This window comes from Saimiri boliviensis, chromosome 21 (genome assembly GCF_048565385.1).
Source record: "Saimiri boliviensis isolate mSaiBol1 chromosome 21, mSaiBol1.pri, whole genome shotgun sequence".
In the NCBI taxonomy this organism is placed as follows: domain Eukaryota; kingdom Metazoa; phylum Chordata; class Mammalia; order Primates; family Cebidae; genus Saimiri; species Saimiri boliviensis.
This window is the reverse complement of record NC_133469.1, coordinates 32,387,542-32,401,878: the sequence shown is the minus strand read 5'-3', so window position 1 is coordinate 32,401,878 and position 14,337 is coordinate 32,387,542. Positions and strand designations below refer to the sequence as shown.

Genomic DNA, 14,337 nt, shown 5'->3' with positions numbered 1-14,337 from the left:
TTAGAGACAATAAATAAGAGAAATCATGATTTTTAAATAGTTTTCTAAATTAGTGGGGTTTTAAACATTTCTGTATGCGCATAAGACATTCTGATGGCATTTCTAGAGAATCAAGCTCTGAAAATAGCATCAGCCAATTAGAACATAATGCATTACTACATCCAAATTTTTGCAATGTATGGATGGCCTAAATTAAATTTATATTACCATTGAAAACTCTGAGGCATTCAGGCCATTTGCTTTTGAAAAAGGATTCAAGCTAGTTAATATTAGCATTTGATAAATTCCTTAGGAATTAACATTTATAAAAGTAAAATTAAATTATATATATACACACACACACACACACACACAGAGAGAGAGAGAGAGAGATAGAGAGAGAGAAAAATAACCAGCAGTAAAATCTGGAAGAAAAAGGCTTTAGAGTTAAGAAACCTAAGTTCAAACTCTGACTCAGCTACCTAGCAGCTGGCATGGCCAGGCACAGTGGGTGATGACTGGATCATGCAGGCAGTTTCTCATGAATGGTTTAGCACTATAGCCTCAGTGCAGTTCTTGTGATAGTGGTGATGAGTTATTGCAAGATCTGGTTGTTTAAAGGTGTGTAGAATCTTTTTTTCCCCCACTTCTCTCTCTCTCTCTCTCTCCCTCCCTCCCTCCGTCCCTCCCTCCCTCCCTCCCTCTCTCTCTTTCTCTCTCTCTCTCCTCTCTCACAACTGCTCTGGCCATGTAAGATGTGCCTGCTTCTCCTTTGTCTTCTGCCATAATTGTAAGTTTCCTGAGGCCACCCCAGAAGTCAAGCAGATGCTGCCATGCTTTCTGTACAGCCTGTCGAATTGTGAACCAATTAAACCTCTTTTCTTTTCCTTTTTTTTTTTTTTTTTTTTTTTTGAGACGGAGTTTCACTCTTGTTACCCAGGCTGGAGTGCAATGGCGCGATCTCGGCTCACCGCAGCCTCCGCCTCCTGGGCTCAGGCAATTCTCCTGCCTCAGCCTCCTGAGTAGCTGGGATTACAGGCACACGCCACCATGCCCAGCTAATTTTTTTTGTATTTTTAGTAGAGACAGGGTTTCACCATGTTGACCAGGATGGTCTCGATCTCTTGACCTTGTGATCCACCCGCCTAGGCCTCCCAAAGTGCTGGGATTACAGGCTTGAGCCACCGTGTCCGGCCTAAACCTCTTTTCTTTATAAATTACCCAGTCTCAGGAATTTCTTTATAGCAATGCAAGAATGGACTAAAACAGAGCCCTTCCTTTTAACTTCTACCACATACTCCTTGGATGAACAAATATACTCCCATTGTTTCAATTATAATTTATATCCTATTGATTCTTACATGTGTATCCCCAGCCCAGGTCTTTCTCAGAAGTTGCTGACTTGTTCCTCTTAACTGATCATAAGATTATTCCACTTTGATGTTCTCAACACAGCCAAATGCGAACTATTTTCCCCAAAAACTTACTTCTGTTCCCCTGCTCAATGAATGACATCATCACATACCTAGTTGCACAAGCACAAAATCTGTGACTCAATCTTAATTCCTTCCTCATTCCCATGTTCAATCATCTTAATGTTTCTCAAATGTATCCTCACTTTAGCCATGTTGTTGTCATCTCTACTTTAGATCAATCAGTCTCATCTCTTGCCTGGACTGCTGCAACCATCAATCTTCCTGTCTCTGGTATTCTTCTTCTCCAGTCTGTTCTGTATATTGCAGCCAGAGTTTTCTTTTAAAATTACAAACTCGACTATGCATTTTCCCAGACTGAAATACTTCAGTGGCTCCCCACTATTCTCAGGATAAAATCTAAAACTCTTACCATGGCTTCAAGATTTGACTCATGCCTCCCTAGCCTCAGCTCTAACTATTTTCCCTTATACCTTTATACACCAGCCATTCTTACCTTCCTTAATTACCCCAAAGGACTATATTCCTTCTAGCTCTCAGGATTTTGCAATATTCTCTCTGCCTAAAACATTCTTTTCCATTCCCAATTCCTTCTCATCTCTTAGATATGGTGTAGATATGTCCATTCTCACATTGCTACAAAGAACTACCTAAGACTGGGTAATTTATAAAGAAAAGAGATTTAATTGACTTACAGTGCTGCAGGCTATACAGGAGGCATGGCTAGTGAGGCCTCAGGAAACTTACAATCATGGCGGAAGGGGAAGGGGAAGGTGGCATGTCTTACATGGCCAGAGAAGGAGAAGAGAGAGAAAGGGGAGGTGCTACACACTTTTAAACAACCAGATCTCATGAGCACTCACAATTACAAGAACAGCAAGTGGGAAATCTGCCCCCATGATCCAGTGAACTCCCACCAGGGTCTTCTGCCAACACTGGGGATTACAATTTGACATAAGATTTGGGTGAAGACACAAATCCAAACCATATCATATGGCTTAGGAAAATTTCCTTAAGGAATGATTTCCTAATTCCCACTACCACTACTATGAAGTCTGGGTAGTGTGTCCTTTGCAATACATACTGTACCATAGTTGTCTTTAAGTATCCCCTGGCTTACTGTGAGCTAACATGAGAGCAAAATTGTATCTAGTTATTGTGTCTGTCTAGCTCATTCTTTATATTTTAAAGTTTTATTATTTATTTCTTGAAAAGGACTCTCACTGTTTCACCCAGGCTGAAGTGGAGTCATATGATTTCAGCTCACTGCAACCTCTGCCTCCTGGATTCAAGCAATTCTCCTGCCTCAGCCTCCTGAGTAGCTGGGATTACAGGTGTGCACCACCACATCCAGCTAATTTTTGCATTTTTAGTAGAGATGGGTTTTGCCATGTTGGCCAGGATGGTCTGGAACTCCTTACCTCAAGTGATTCACCCACCTTGGCCTCCCAAAGTGCTGGGATTACAGGTGTGAGCCACCACGCCCAGCTTTTAAAGTTTTTTTAATAGGTACAATTCAGTGGGTTTTAGTATATTCACAAAATTGTGTAACCATCTGTTTAGTATAGCATAAACCATCTATTTAGTATATTCACAAAATGGTGCAAACAATATCTAATTCCAGAACATTTTCATTACCCCTAAAAGAAATCCCATGTCCATTAGCAGTCATTCCTATTCTCTCCTTTCCCCAGCAGCTGGAAACCACTAACTTACCTTTCGTCTTTATGAAATTGCCTATTCTGAATATTTCATATAAATGAAACCATACAATATGTGGCCTTTTGTGTCTTGTTTATCTTGTTCTTGAACTCTCAGCATCATCACAGTACTGGAATTAAGTAGGTACTCAATAAACATTTGCTGAGGCAGGCCATGGTGGCTCACACCTGTAATCCCAGCATTTTGGGAGGCCAAGGCAGGTGGCTCACTTGAGGTCAGGAGTTCAAGACCAGCCTGGCAAACGTGGTGAAACCCTGTCTCTACTTAAAAACAAAACAAAAGAACAAACAAAAAAAAACTCTAACTAAATAAATCTTTGCTGAGTCAACAGAGAAGAACTACAGGAGTAAGGAATAATTCAGGCTAGAAAAACATCACAAAATTTTAAAAGTAGAAGAAACTTTAAATATTATTGCTATGATTTGAATGTGTAACCCAAAGTTCATATTTTGGAAGCTTAATCCTCAATGCAAGTGTTGAGAGCTGAGATCTTTAAGAGGTGATTAGGTGCCTTCACGAAGGGATTACTGTTGTTATGCTGGGAGCAGTTTCATTATCAAGAAAGTGGGTTTGTTACAAAAGCAAGTTTGGTGCACTCACTTTCCCTCCTTGCTCTCTCTCTAACCAAGTGATGCCTTTGTCCACGTTATAATACAGCAAGGAGGTGTATTATATATCCTTGTTGTATTATATAAGATGAATATCCTTGTTCTTGGATTTCCCAGCCTCCATAATCATAAGCCAATACATGTCTGTTCTTTTTATATTACCCAGCCTCAGGTACTGTTAAGCAGTGCAAAATGGACTAAGACAGTCACTTAGTCCAAATATCTAATTTTCTAGATGAGGAACTCAAGATCCCGACTTACTCAGGGTCAGTCAGCCACTTAGTAACAGAACTGAGACTAAAACTCAACAAGTCTGGCTCACGATTTAGAAGTTTTTCCAGACTGTCTCTCCAAAATGAAATCCTCCTTTGCTTTCATTCTATCTAATATGATGCACTACCAGGGCCTCCTTAGTTCTTCGGCTTGCTTGCTTACTTCTAAACGTGGTAGGGTCTCTTTCTAGTGTTCCAGCATGAGCTTGCTTCAAGAAGGCAAAAAGATCTAAACTACTTTTTCAAAAAACATGGTGAAACCCCATCTGTACTAAAACTATACAAATTAGCCGGGCATGTGGCCCTGTTAATTCTGCTACCTGTGCTCATTCAGAGTAAACGGTTTCCACTATATTGATTATTTGTTCATGCTCTTTTGACTTTTTAATATCTTTTTCATGCTATTTCAATTCATTCATTCAACATCTATGAGGCAACTATGATGTGCCAGGCAACGTGCAGGATTACAAGATGTAAAATACTCTTCCTACCTCAACAGATTGATGATCCAATGGAGGAGAAATTAGATTATGATCCTGATGAGATTAAAAACCCCTTTAGTGGCCAGAACCACCCCTCATTTCTACCAGCTGAGTACACGATGTACTGCACAGCCTGTCCAGTGCTCTGCCCACTGGGAAATATTTTGGTGATTGGCTAATCTTGAGGTTCAAGACACTCTCACCCTCTGAACTGTTTAGAGAACTGAAGTCCACAGGGATTAATTGGCAAATCCTCACTAAATGGAAAAGGGAGCTGAGGTCAAGGTGGGTGGGGTGGCTCGTCCCCACCTCTCTCACCTCTTGGCTTGTACCAGGTATTGATCCTGGCAGAAAACCTCAATAGCTGGGGAGAATCAGACCCAGGTAAGACAAATCCCAAAAGCTCCACCACGCAAAGCCCGCTCCAATGCAGGGCATCGACTTCATCTGCCCCATCAGCCTCATTATGGCTGCTGCTTCCTCAGCAAGTTTGATGATCTCACGTCCAGAAAAATCTGATTTTTTCTTTGTCTTTTTTTTTTTTTTTTTTTTTTTTGAGACGGAGTCTCATTCTGTAGCCCAGGATGGAGTACAGTGGCGCGATCTCGGCTCACCGCAACCTCCGCCTCCCGGGTCCTGGTTCGAGCAATTCTCCTGCCTCAGCCTCCCCAGTAGCTGAGATTACAGGCGCCCGCCACCATGCCCGGCTAATTTTGGTATTTTTAGTAGAGACGGAATTTCACCATGATGGCCAGACTGGTCTTGAACTCCTGACCTCGTGATCCGCCTAGCCTCGGCATCCCAAAGTGCTGGGATTAACAAGCACGAGCCAACGTGCCCGGCCTGAACAACCTGCACTTCAAAGCTACTTGGGTGTGTCTGGTTCTGGGGAAATGGCCTCAATTTTGCCTTCCTCCTCAGCCTTCTGCCCTCCCGCTTCTCTTCACAGTGCCTTTGGCCCCCACGAAAAAGACTTTCAAATCCAACTTAAAGCCTTAAGCAATAAGAAAAGGAAAAAAAAAAAACAACAACAAACGTTTAACATAGAGGCAGAACTAACAACGCCCAGGTGCCCGCTCCGGCCGGAGACCTCGCGTCGGAACCGCCCTCACCTCAGGTTGTCGACGCCTCCCTCCCACCTGCAGTCAACGGCCTTTTCCGGTCCCAACGCGCGCCTCGCCTCATGAATAGTCGACGAGGGGGTTTTCTGGGCGGGGCCAGAGGCTTCCTCATAAATAATTCATGACCCGGCCCCGGCTGGCCAGGGCGACCAGCCCCGCTAGACTTCATGAATATGCAAAGCAGGGGCCAGCCGCGGCTCACCTGCCCCCGGCCCGCCAGGCCCGTCAGCTGCAGCCTCTCAGGCGGGGGCTGCACGAGGGCCTGACGCGGCTCTCGGCCGGAGGCCGCCCTCCTGGGCCACCCGTACAGCGACAGCCTGCTCCAGAGCTTCCTGAGGAGGCGCCTGCCCGCCAAGGTTAGGACCCGAGGGACCGTGGGGCTCGGGCGGGCCGGGACGCCAAGCCGGCGGGTCCCAGAGAGGCCTGAGGCCGGCGCGGGGCGGCGTGGGGGAGGGGAGCGAAAGGCTCAGGGGCCCGGGGGGCGCCGCGCCGTGGCTCCGCCTTGGGGGGGGGGTCCCAGCACTTTGGGGGGGCCGAGGTGGGCGAATCACTTGAGGTCAGGAGTTGGAGACCAGCCAGGCCAAAATGGCGAAAACCCCGTCTCTACTAAAAATACAAAATGTAGCCGGGCGTGGTGGCGCGCGCCTGTCGGCCCGGCTGCTCGGGAGGCTGAGGCAGGCGAACCGCTTGAACCCGGGAGGCGGAGGTTGCGGTGAGCCGAGATCGCGCCACTGCACTCCAGCCTGGGTGACAGAGCGAGACTCCGTCTCAGATAATTTCTTAAAAGTACAAAACTTAGTTGGGCCATCATGGCGCGCGCCTGTAGTTCCAGCTGCTAGGGACACTGAAGTGGGAAGCTGGCTTGAACCCGGGAGTTTGAGGTTGCAGTGAGCGGCGATGGCGCCCTTGCCCTCCAGCCTGGGCGACAAAGGGAGACCCTGTCTCAAAAATAGAAAAAAGAAAAGAAAGAAAAAAGACAGAAGGCTCCAGAGCTTTCCAATACGTGAGGGCATCGGCAACCCCCTCACTCTACCCTGGACCTTCCTTCGTGTTCTTTCTAACATTAATTTGTAATTAGGCAAATTCTGCAAATAAAACACGAATATGTTCTCCTTTGTGCTCTACTCCTAATCTCCCTTTTTTCCCGCCCTGGTAACTGTGGGAGTAGTTGGGGGTGTGGCGCCTTGGATCTTTTCCCACCTGTTTAGGTAGGTATTTCGTATCCTGTGGAGTTTTCCAAAGGTTCCTGGTGTCCCATGGGCCTCCCCAATGGGATTTCCCAAGAGAGTAGATGCAAGAGTGAGCCACTTGAAACCTATTCGTGTTTTGTTTCTGCAGCAAGGGTAAAAAACGATTCAAGCTGGCAAGAACATGAGTTTAGAACATAATGACTAAAACTGAAATTTGGGCTGAAATATCCCTTTAGTGCAAGTTTTCTCAACCCTCCCTCCCCCCCCCACCACCACCATCATAACAACAAAAATGTCTCTAGACTTTGCCAAATGTCCCATGGGGGGTGCAAAATTGCCCTCTGTTGAAAACTACTGCATTCACCCTATACTTGCAGGAAGTAACTGCTTTTTAAGCTCCAACCACACAGATGGTTTGTCTGTACCAGCCCTTCTCAGCCTCCGCATTTACCAGCCTTGCTGGCTGGATCACTAGGCCCTCTATGCTGGCTGTTCTAATTTTCTTCCTGTCTTCAGGTCTGAGCTCAGTCAACTACCCCCATATCCAAAGACTTTCCCCTCTCTGCCCTATACTAATGGGAGTCAGCCACCAGCAAACAGTTATTTGTTATTCTTTCTTTCGTAGAATTTCTCTCAATCTAGATTTCTTTTTTTTTTTTTTTTTTTTTTTTTTTATAGACAGAGTCTTGCTCTGTCACCCAGGCTGGAGTACAGTGGCGCAATCTTGGCTTACTGCAACCTCTGCCTCCCATACTCAAGTGATTCTCTTGCCTCGGCCACATGAGTAGCTGGGGTTACAGGTGTACACCATCATGCCCGGCTGATTTTTGTGTTTTTAATAGAGATAGGGTTTCACTGTGTTGGCCAGGCTCATCTTGAACTCCTGACCTCAAGGGATCCACCCACCTTGGCCTCCCAAAGTGCTGGGATTACAGGCTTGAGCTTCCATGCCTGGCCCTGGATTTTATTTCTTTCATAACCTGTTTTGTTTTGTTTTGTTTTCTCTCTCTCTCTACCACCTAGAATAAGTAAGAGGCCTGATCTGGCTGAGTTGCCTCAGAATGCCCAGTGCTGGAACACACTGTAGGCACCCAATAGACATTGGTGGACTGAAATTATAAATGACCCTGTCTTCCTCCTAAGAGCTTCTGTGGAGTTTTTCTTAGTCCTTTCCTTCCTCATCATTTGACAGGCTCCTTGTGACCATGGATGAATAAGCACCTGTGCCTGGCCCTGTCCTAGGAGCTGTTGGGTAAAGCCTTCACCTTTCCCAGTGGTAAGAGACTGGAAATTATTCCTGGCAAAGCAAAGTCTTTTGTTTTGCAAGGGAAAATGTGCATTGTGTTAGAACTTGATTGTCGTTTAGGAATTTCCAAATAGGTAGGGCAAGGTGGCTCATGTCTGTAATCCCAGAACTTTGGGAGGCTGAGGCGGGCACATCACGGAAGCTAGATTATCAACTCCTTGAGGTTAAGAGCTGTTATTTTTACTTATTTTATTCCGTTTCTTGAAAGTATTCAAATAGATGGCTGAATGAACTAATGTTCCTCAGTGAACACTGGGTGTTCAAATAGTTGAATGAATGAATTAGTTACTTAAAGAACAACATTAGACAATTAAAAATTGATAGTGTTACAGGGGCTTAGGAAATCCTCCAAGTCTAGTTCTTTACAGATGAGAGTACAAGTAATTTGCTCAAGATCCCTAAGCTTCTTAAGAGGCTAGGTCACACGTACAACCCGTGGTCTCACACCTCTTATTTCAAGGCTCTTTCTTGTCTCTAGCCAGGCTAATTTCTGATTACTTTTCTGTGAACCTGACTTACAACTCAAACACACAAATCCCAGCCAAATACTTTCTTCTTGTCAACTAAAAAGGCTTTTGAGCCTGTGCTTTTTCATCTTGATTAAATCCAACCCTGGGGATAATGGCCTAATGAACTCAAAAGTGCTGTATGATATTAAAACAACTTCCCAGCTTCCTTTGTACCTTTCAATGATAAGAGACTGGAAATTGTCCCTGTCAAAGCAAAGTATTTTGTTTTGCAAGGGGAAAATGTGCATTGTGGTAGAACTTAATCATTGTTTAGAAATTTCTAGATAGGCCAGCAAGGTGGCTCACACCTGTAATCCCAGAACTTTGGGAGGCTGAGGCAGGTAGATCACGAGGTTAGGAGTTTGTAAACAGCCTGATCAACACGGTGAAACCCTGTCTTTACTAAAAATACAAAACTTAGCACTCTAGCCTAGACGACAGAGTGAGATTCTGTCTCAAAAAAAAGGAAAAAAGAAATTTCCAAATAACCAGAATTTTGACAAAGATTAAAAGTCTCCTGTTGAAGTTTTGCCAAACCCCAGTAGTAAAATAACACATGACACAGGTGAAAATGGGGAGGGCGCCTTACTTGAGATTACTTTTATTGGCTAAATTTGACCACCTTCTCCTTAGACACATTTATGTCACCTGACTCTGTCTGCAGCAGTTGTCAATCACCAATCAGTCTTTAGTTAGACCCTTGGTTTTTTTTTTTTTTTTTTTTTTTTTTTTTTTTTGAGGGCTAAGGACCATTTTTCCTTATTTAAAAGGAATTCAGAGTTTCTTTGTTCTTGTTGATCATTTCATATAGGCAGCACCTGGTTAGGGGAGTCTCAATATCATGCTTTCAGTTTTTAGACCTTTATACTTTCTTTTCTTTCTTTTTTTTTTTTTTTTTTTTTTTTTGCTGGGATTACAGGTGTGAGCCACTGTGCCTGGCATAGACCTTTATAGTTTCTTCCAAGGTATCTGACAGCGCACTGTGTCAGAGGAGTACAGTGGTGCAATCCTGGCTCACTGCAATCCTCCACCTCCCTGGTTCAAGCCATTCTCCTGCCTCACCCTCCTGAGTAGCTGGGATTATAGGCACTTGCCACCATGCCCAACTAATTTTTATATTTTTAGTAGAGATGGGGTTTCACCATGTTAGCCAGGCTGATCTCGAACTCCTGACCTCAAGTGATCTGCCTGCCCCAACCTTGCAAAGTGCTGGGATTACAGGCATGAGCCACCGTGCTCAGCCAGCAGAACTGTCTTTTGCCTACCTATAATGATTGGAACTTTCCTCATCAAGTTCAGTTTAACCTTGAGAATCTTCCCCAAAAGATGGTTTATTGGAGAGTTATCTAAATAGACATATTAAATATAAAATATCTTCCCAGGAGGATATCTCCCATTAGATGTGTCTCCTTCTTCAATATAAACAATCGTGATACCAAATACAGGGAAAAGAGATTTGGATGGAGGGAGCAGCTAAGTAGGAAGGCTAGTTTCTTTGTTTTCAACATTTATTATTTTTTAAATTTTTTAATTTTTGAGATGGAGCCTCACTGTGTCGCCTCGGCAGTAGTGTAGTGGCGCCATATTGGCTCACTGCAACCTCCGCCTCCTAGGTTCAAGTGATTGTCCTGCCTCAGCCTATGAGTAGCTTGAGATTACAGGCACCTGCCACTATGCCTGGCTAATTTTTGTGTTTTTAGTAAAGATGGAGTTTCACCACATTGGTCAGGCTGGTCTCAAACTCCTGACCTCAGGTGATTCACCCACCTTGGCTTCCCAAAGTGCTGAGATTACAGGCGTGAGCTACCATGCCCAGCCTGCTTTCAACATTTATTAGAACTCTGTAAAGCATAATGTCCAGTTATCATGACGTTGACACCACCACGTTCATTCATCAAGCATTTATATGTCTACCATTAATAAAGCACTCTACTTTGCACTGCAGCAATCACAGAGGTAATGACTTGGTCACTGAACTACGGAATTTTACAGTTTAGTGAGAGAGGGAGATCTGTAATACTAATGGAGATATAAAGTATATGATAGAATGTAGAGAAGGAAGCTGTACATTCTGAATTGGGAATCAAGACAGCTTTACAAAGGAGGTGACATTTTGGGAAGAGAGCATGTGTATATCATTTTCTTTGCTTGTTCTTTGGCAATGGTTAGAATACCTCAAATCAATAAAAGCAGACATTTTGCCCACCACTTTAGAACCAGGAGAGAAAAGAAGGTGTAAGATCCTTTCTTTCCACTCCTGGCAGCAACATGCTTCTGAAAGCTAAATGTTGCTTTTGCAATTCCAAGTGTCTCACTATGGTTAAGAGAAAAGCTGAGTAGAGAGAGTCCTCCCTCATCTTTGTTTCCTTCCTCAGTAAAGTTAAGTCAAATGTGGCTTTTTCTTTTTGGGTGCCTTATTTCAAGTGCTCATTTCTATATTGGGATGTTGTTTTATTCTGGTTTCCACTGGAGCATGCAGTAGCCATGTGATTGCAGGGAGTGGTCAATGACACTTATAAATGTATTTATGAACATGACTCTGAAGTCCTAGAATTATAAGCAGCACTGAGAAAAGAGAAGCAAAATTATTTAGAGAACTGAAGTTTTGATTCAAGCCTTTGTATGTGAACTGGCTACATTGCTAGCTTATTTGGGGTATTTTGTAGAAAGAAAGGCAAATGTAAAGGGTTACCAACTTGGCTGTAGCTTCTGAACTTGATCCATCCTTTGGCAGCCAAGGAGAAAGCAGTCAATATGAAATAAGTCCCCAACTGTAAGGTTTAAACATGACCTCCTGCTGCTTCTGCCCACACACTGTCATCCTACAGAATATAATTCCACGTGTAGGTGGCAATTTATTATGACCTTCATCCTCACTCAAAGCTGCATATCAATTTCTGCCTCCTTCAGATGGATCTTTTCTGACTGGCAGAAGGATATCCATGAGGGTTGTGTGTTTCTGGGGAAAGCCTAGGGTTTAATGAACTAGAACAGGAAATGACAGGAGCTGTAAGTGGCAATCTGCTGCCTGCTTGGGTGCCTAGACTAAGAAATGATGTCAAGGAAGATACTGAATTCTCAAGCATTATGGAAATGTTCTATTTAGCTACTTGGTTCTGTCTTCTGCTGAATGTGAAGTTTTGTTGATGGGTAAAATGTTATTCCCCTTAATGATTATCACTTAATAGAAGTTTCAAATGAAATTGACTTTAAACTGGTTTTCCATGATTGCTACTTGGTACATCTTGCACAGAGATCTAGATGAGGTGATGTACAAAATGCACCACACTACTGACAGCCTGTAATTTCAGGCCCTTTATTTTACACTTCTTGGTGCTTGGAAAATGACAGTTACCTAAAAATGGTTTAGAATTCCTATAAGACCATATTGCAAGCTCAGCCCCATGAGGGGCTTGTTTTTCTTCCCTTAGTTGAAACTAACTTCATGATAAGTTAAATTTGTAAACGCTAATGATCTCTGATTGCAAAGGTCCCAAATTTAAGACTGGAATACTTACAATCTTTGCATAAGCTGAATGCAATAATACAAGAATCAGAGGCAGACTTTTCTTACATCTCTTCTCATTAAACTAATAAAGGCCAATTTCTTCCTGCCAAAAGAAAGGTTAAACAGCTGGAAAGTGTAAGACATCACAGGAAAATTACCTACCTAGCTTTAAAAATGGAAGGGAGAAAGAGACTTGGAAGAAGGCCTCCTTTATAAGTTTGCTAGAACTTACGTAAAAGGAAACTGTCTTCCTCCAAAAAAAACCAGATTTCTGTGGAAGCCATGTTCTTAAATGTGCCAGGGGCTATGTTAACCTCAGTCACATTAATGCACAGCACAGAAAGATTTACTGTTTTAAGAGGCACTGGGGGCTGGCTGCGGTGGCTCATGCCTGTAATCCCAGTATTTTCGGTGGATGCAGAGGGAGGATCACTTGAGCCCAGGAGTTTGAGACCAGCCTGGGCAACATGGTGAAACCCTGTCTCTATAAAAAATACAAAAATTATCTGGGCATGGTGGCATGAGCCTGTAATCCCAGCTACTCAGAAGGCTGAAGTAAAAGGATTGAGCCCAGGAGGTTGAGGTTGCAGTGAGCTGTGATCGTGCCACTGTACTGCAGCCTGGGTGGCAGAGTGAGACCCTGTCTCAAAGAAACAAAAGAAGCATTGAGAAAATCCAAAGTATGGCTTCTACTCATTAAAAACTGGACACCCCCTCTTTTTGTTGAAGAGTTACTAGACATAAAACATGCTCAATAAATACTGTTGAACAAATGCACATGTTGTTGGAAGAATCCCAGATATTATCCAAGTAATTAACTGAGATATATGTGTTCTAATTACAAGGGTTGATCTTCGAAAAGATACACTGCAAATGTCCTATTTCTGACAATTGTTTTATTTTTTATTTATCCTGATTTGAAACCATTGTCTTTTCATGTGTGAACTTTTTATTCAAGCTGAAGCTGCAGTGAGCCGTGATCGTGCCACTGCACTTCAGCCTGGGCAACAGAGCAAAACCCTGTCTCTTAAGAAAAAAGTATTTTTTATTAAACATATAGACCAAATTCACCACTTTAAAATATAGAAATCAGCATATTCTAGTATATTCACAAAGTTGTGCAATCATCACCACTATCTAATTGCAGAACACTTTCATCATCCCAAAAAGAAACCCCATGCTTGTTAACAGTTATTCCCCCATTCCCTCCTTTCCTGTTCCTTGTCAACCATTAATCTACTTTCTGTCTCTATGGATTTGTCTATTCTGGATATTTCATATAAATGGAATCATACACTATGGCCTTTTGTGTATGGCTTCTTTCACTTAATATAGTAACTGAAAGTATGCTATTTATGTTGTAGCATGTATTCCTTTTTTTTTTTTTTTTTTTTTTTTTTTTGGAGACAGAGTCTTGCCCTGTCGCCAGGTGTCAAGCTAGAGTGCAGAGATGTGATCTGGGCTCACTGCAACCTCTGCCTCCCAGGTTCATGCAGTTCTCCTGCCTCAGCCTCCCGAGTAGCTGGGACTACAGGCATGCGCCACCACACCCAGCTAATTTTTGTATTTTTTTAGTAGAGATGGGGTTTCACCATGTTGGCCAGGATGGTCTTGATCTCTTGACTTTGTGATCCACCTGCCTTGGCCTCCCAAAGTATTGGGATTACAGGTTTGAGCCACCATACCCTGCCAACATATATTCCTTTTCATGGCTAAAAAGTATTCCATGTTTACCATATTTTGTACATCCATCAGTTGATGAACATTCGGGTTTTCACCTTTTTGCTGTGAAGAATAATACTTCTGTGAACATTTATGTACAAGGTTATGTGTGAACATATGTTTTCATTTTTCTTGGATATATAGGAGCAGAATTGCTGGGTCACATGGTAACTGTATGTTTACCTTGTTTTGCTTCTGTTTGTTTTGTTTTGAAACAGAGTCTTGTTCTGACACCTAGGCTGGAGTGCAGTGGTGTGATCTCGGCTCACTGCAACTTCCATCTCCCAGGTTCAAGTGATTCTCCTGCCTCAGCCTCCTGAGTAGCTGGGACTACAGGTGCCAGCCACCACACCCAGCTAATTTTTGTATTTTGAGTAGAGACGGGATTTCACCATTTTGGTCAGGCTGGTCTCGAACTTCTGACCTTGTGATCCACCTGCCTTGGCCTCCCAAAGTGCTGGGATTACAGGTGTGAGCCACCACAT

The 14,337-nt window shown here is 43.2% G+C and overlaps 2 protein-coding genes across 11 annotated transcripts in view; one reads left to right on the top strand and one right to left on the bottom strand.

The window, feature by feature from the left end:
* The window catches only part of HORMAD2 (HORMA domain containing 2), a 92,866-nt gene extending 87,199 nt beyond the window's left edge, over window positions 1-5,667 (bottom strand). For 2 of the 3 annotated variants that reach the window (XM_074391164.1, XM_074391163.1), the window contains exon 1: window positions 4,506-4,685. The gene's annotated coding sequence lies outside the window, so the exon portion shown is untranslated. Of the gene's footprint in view, window positions 1-4,505; window positions 4,686-5,608 lie in introns of those variants that run through there. The other variant, XM_003938458.3, reaches the window with a different exon arrangement.
* A 71-nt stretch (window positions 5,668-5,738) lies between these two features.
* Window positions 5,739-14,337, top strand: part of LOC141582622 (uncharacterized) — a 77,857-nt gene continuing 69,258 nt past the window's right edge. For 5 of the 8 annotated variants that reach the window (XR_012515499.1, XR_012515498.1, XM_074391167.1 and 2 more), the window contains exon 1: window positions 5,739-5,973. Coding sequence is in view for 3 of the 8 variants with exons in the window: in XM_074391167.1 (XP_074247268.1) it covers window positions 5,739-5,973 (235 nt within the window). In the remaining 5 variants the exon portion in view is untranslated. Of the gene's footprint in view, window positions 5,974-7,999; window positions 8,084-14,337 lie in introns of all 8 variants that reach the window. The other 3 variants (XR_012515500.1, XR_012515501.1, XR_012515502.1) reach the window with 3 other exon arrangements.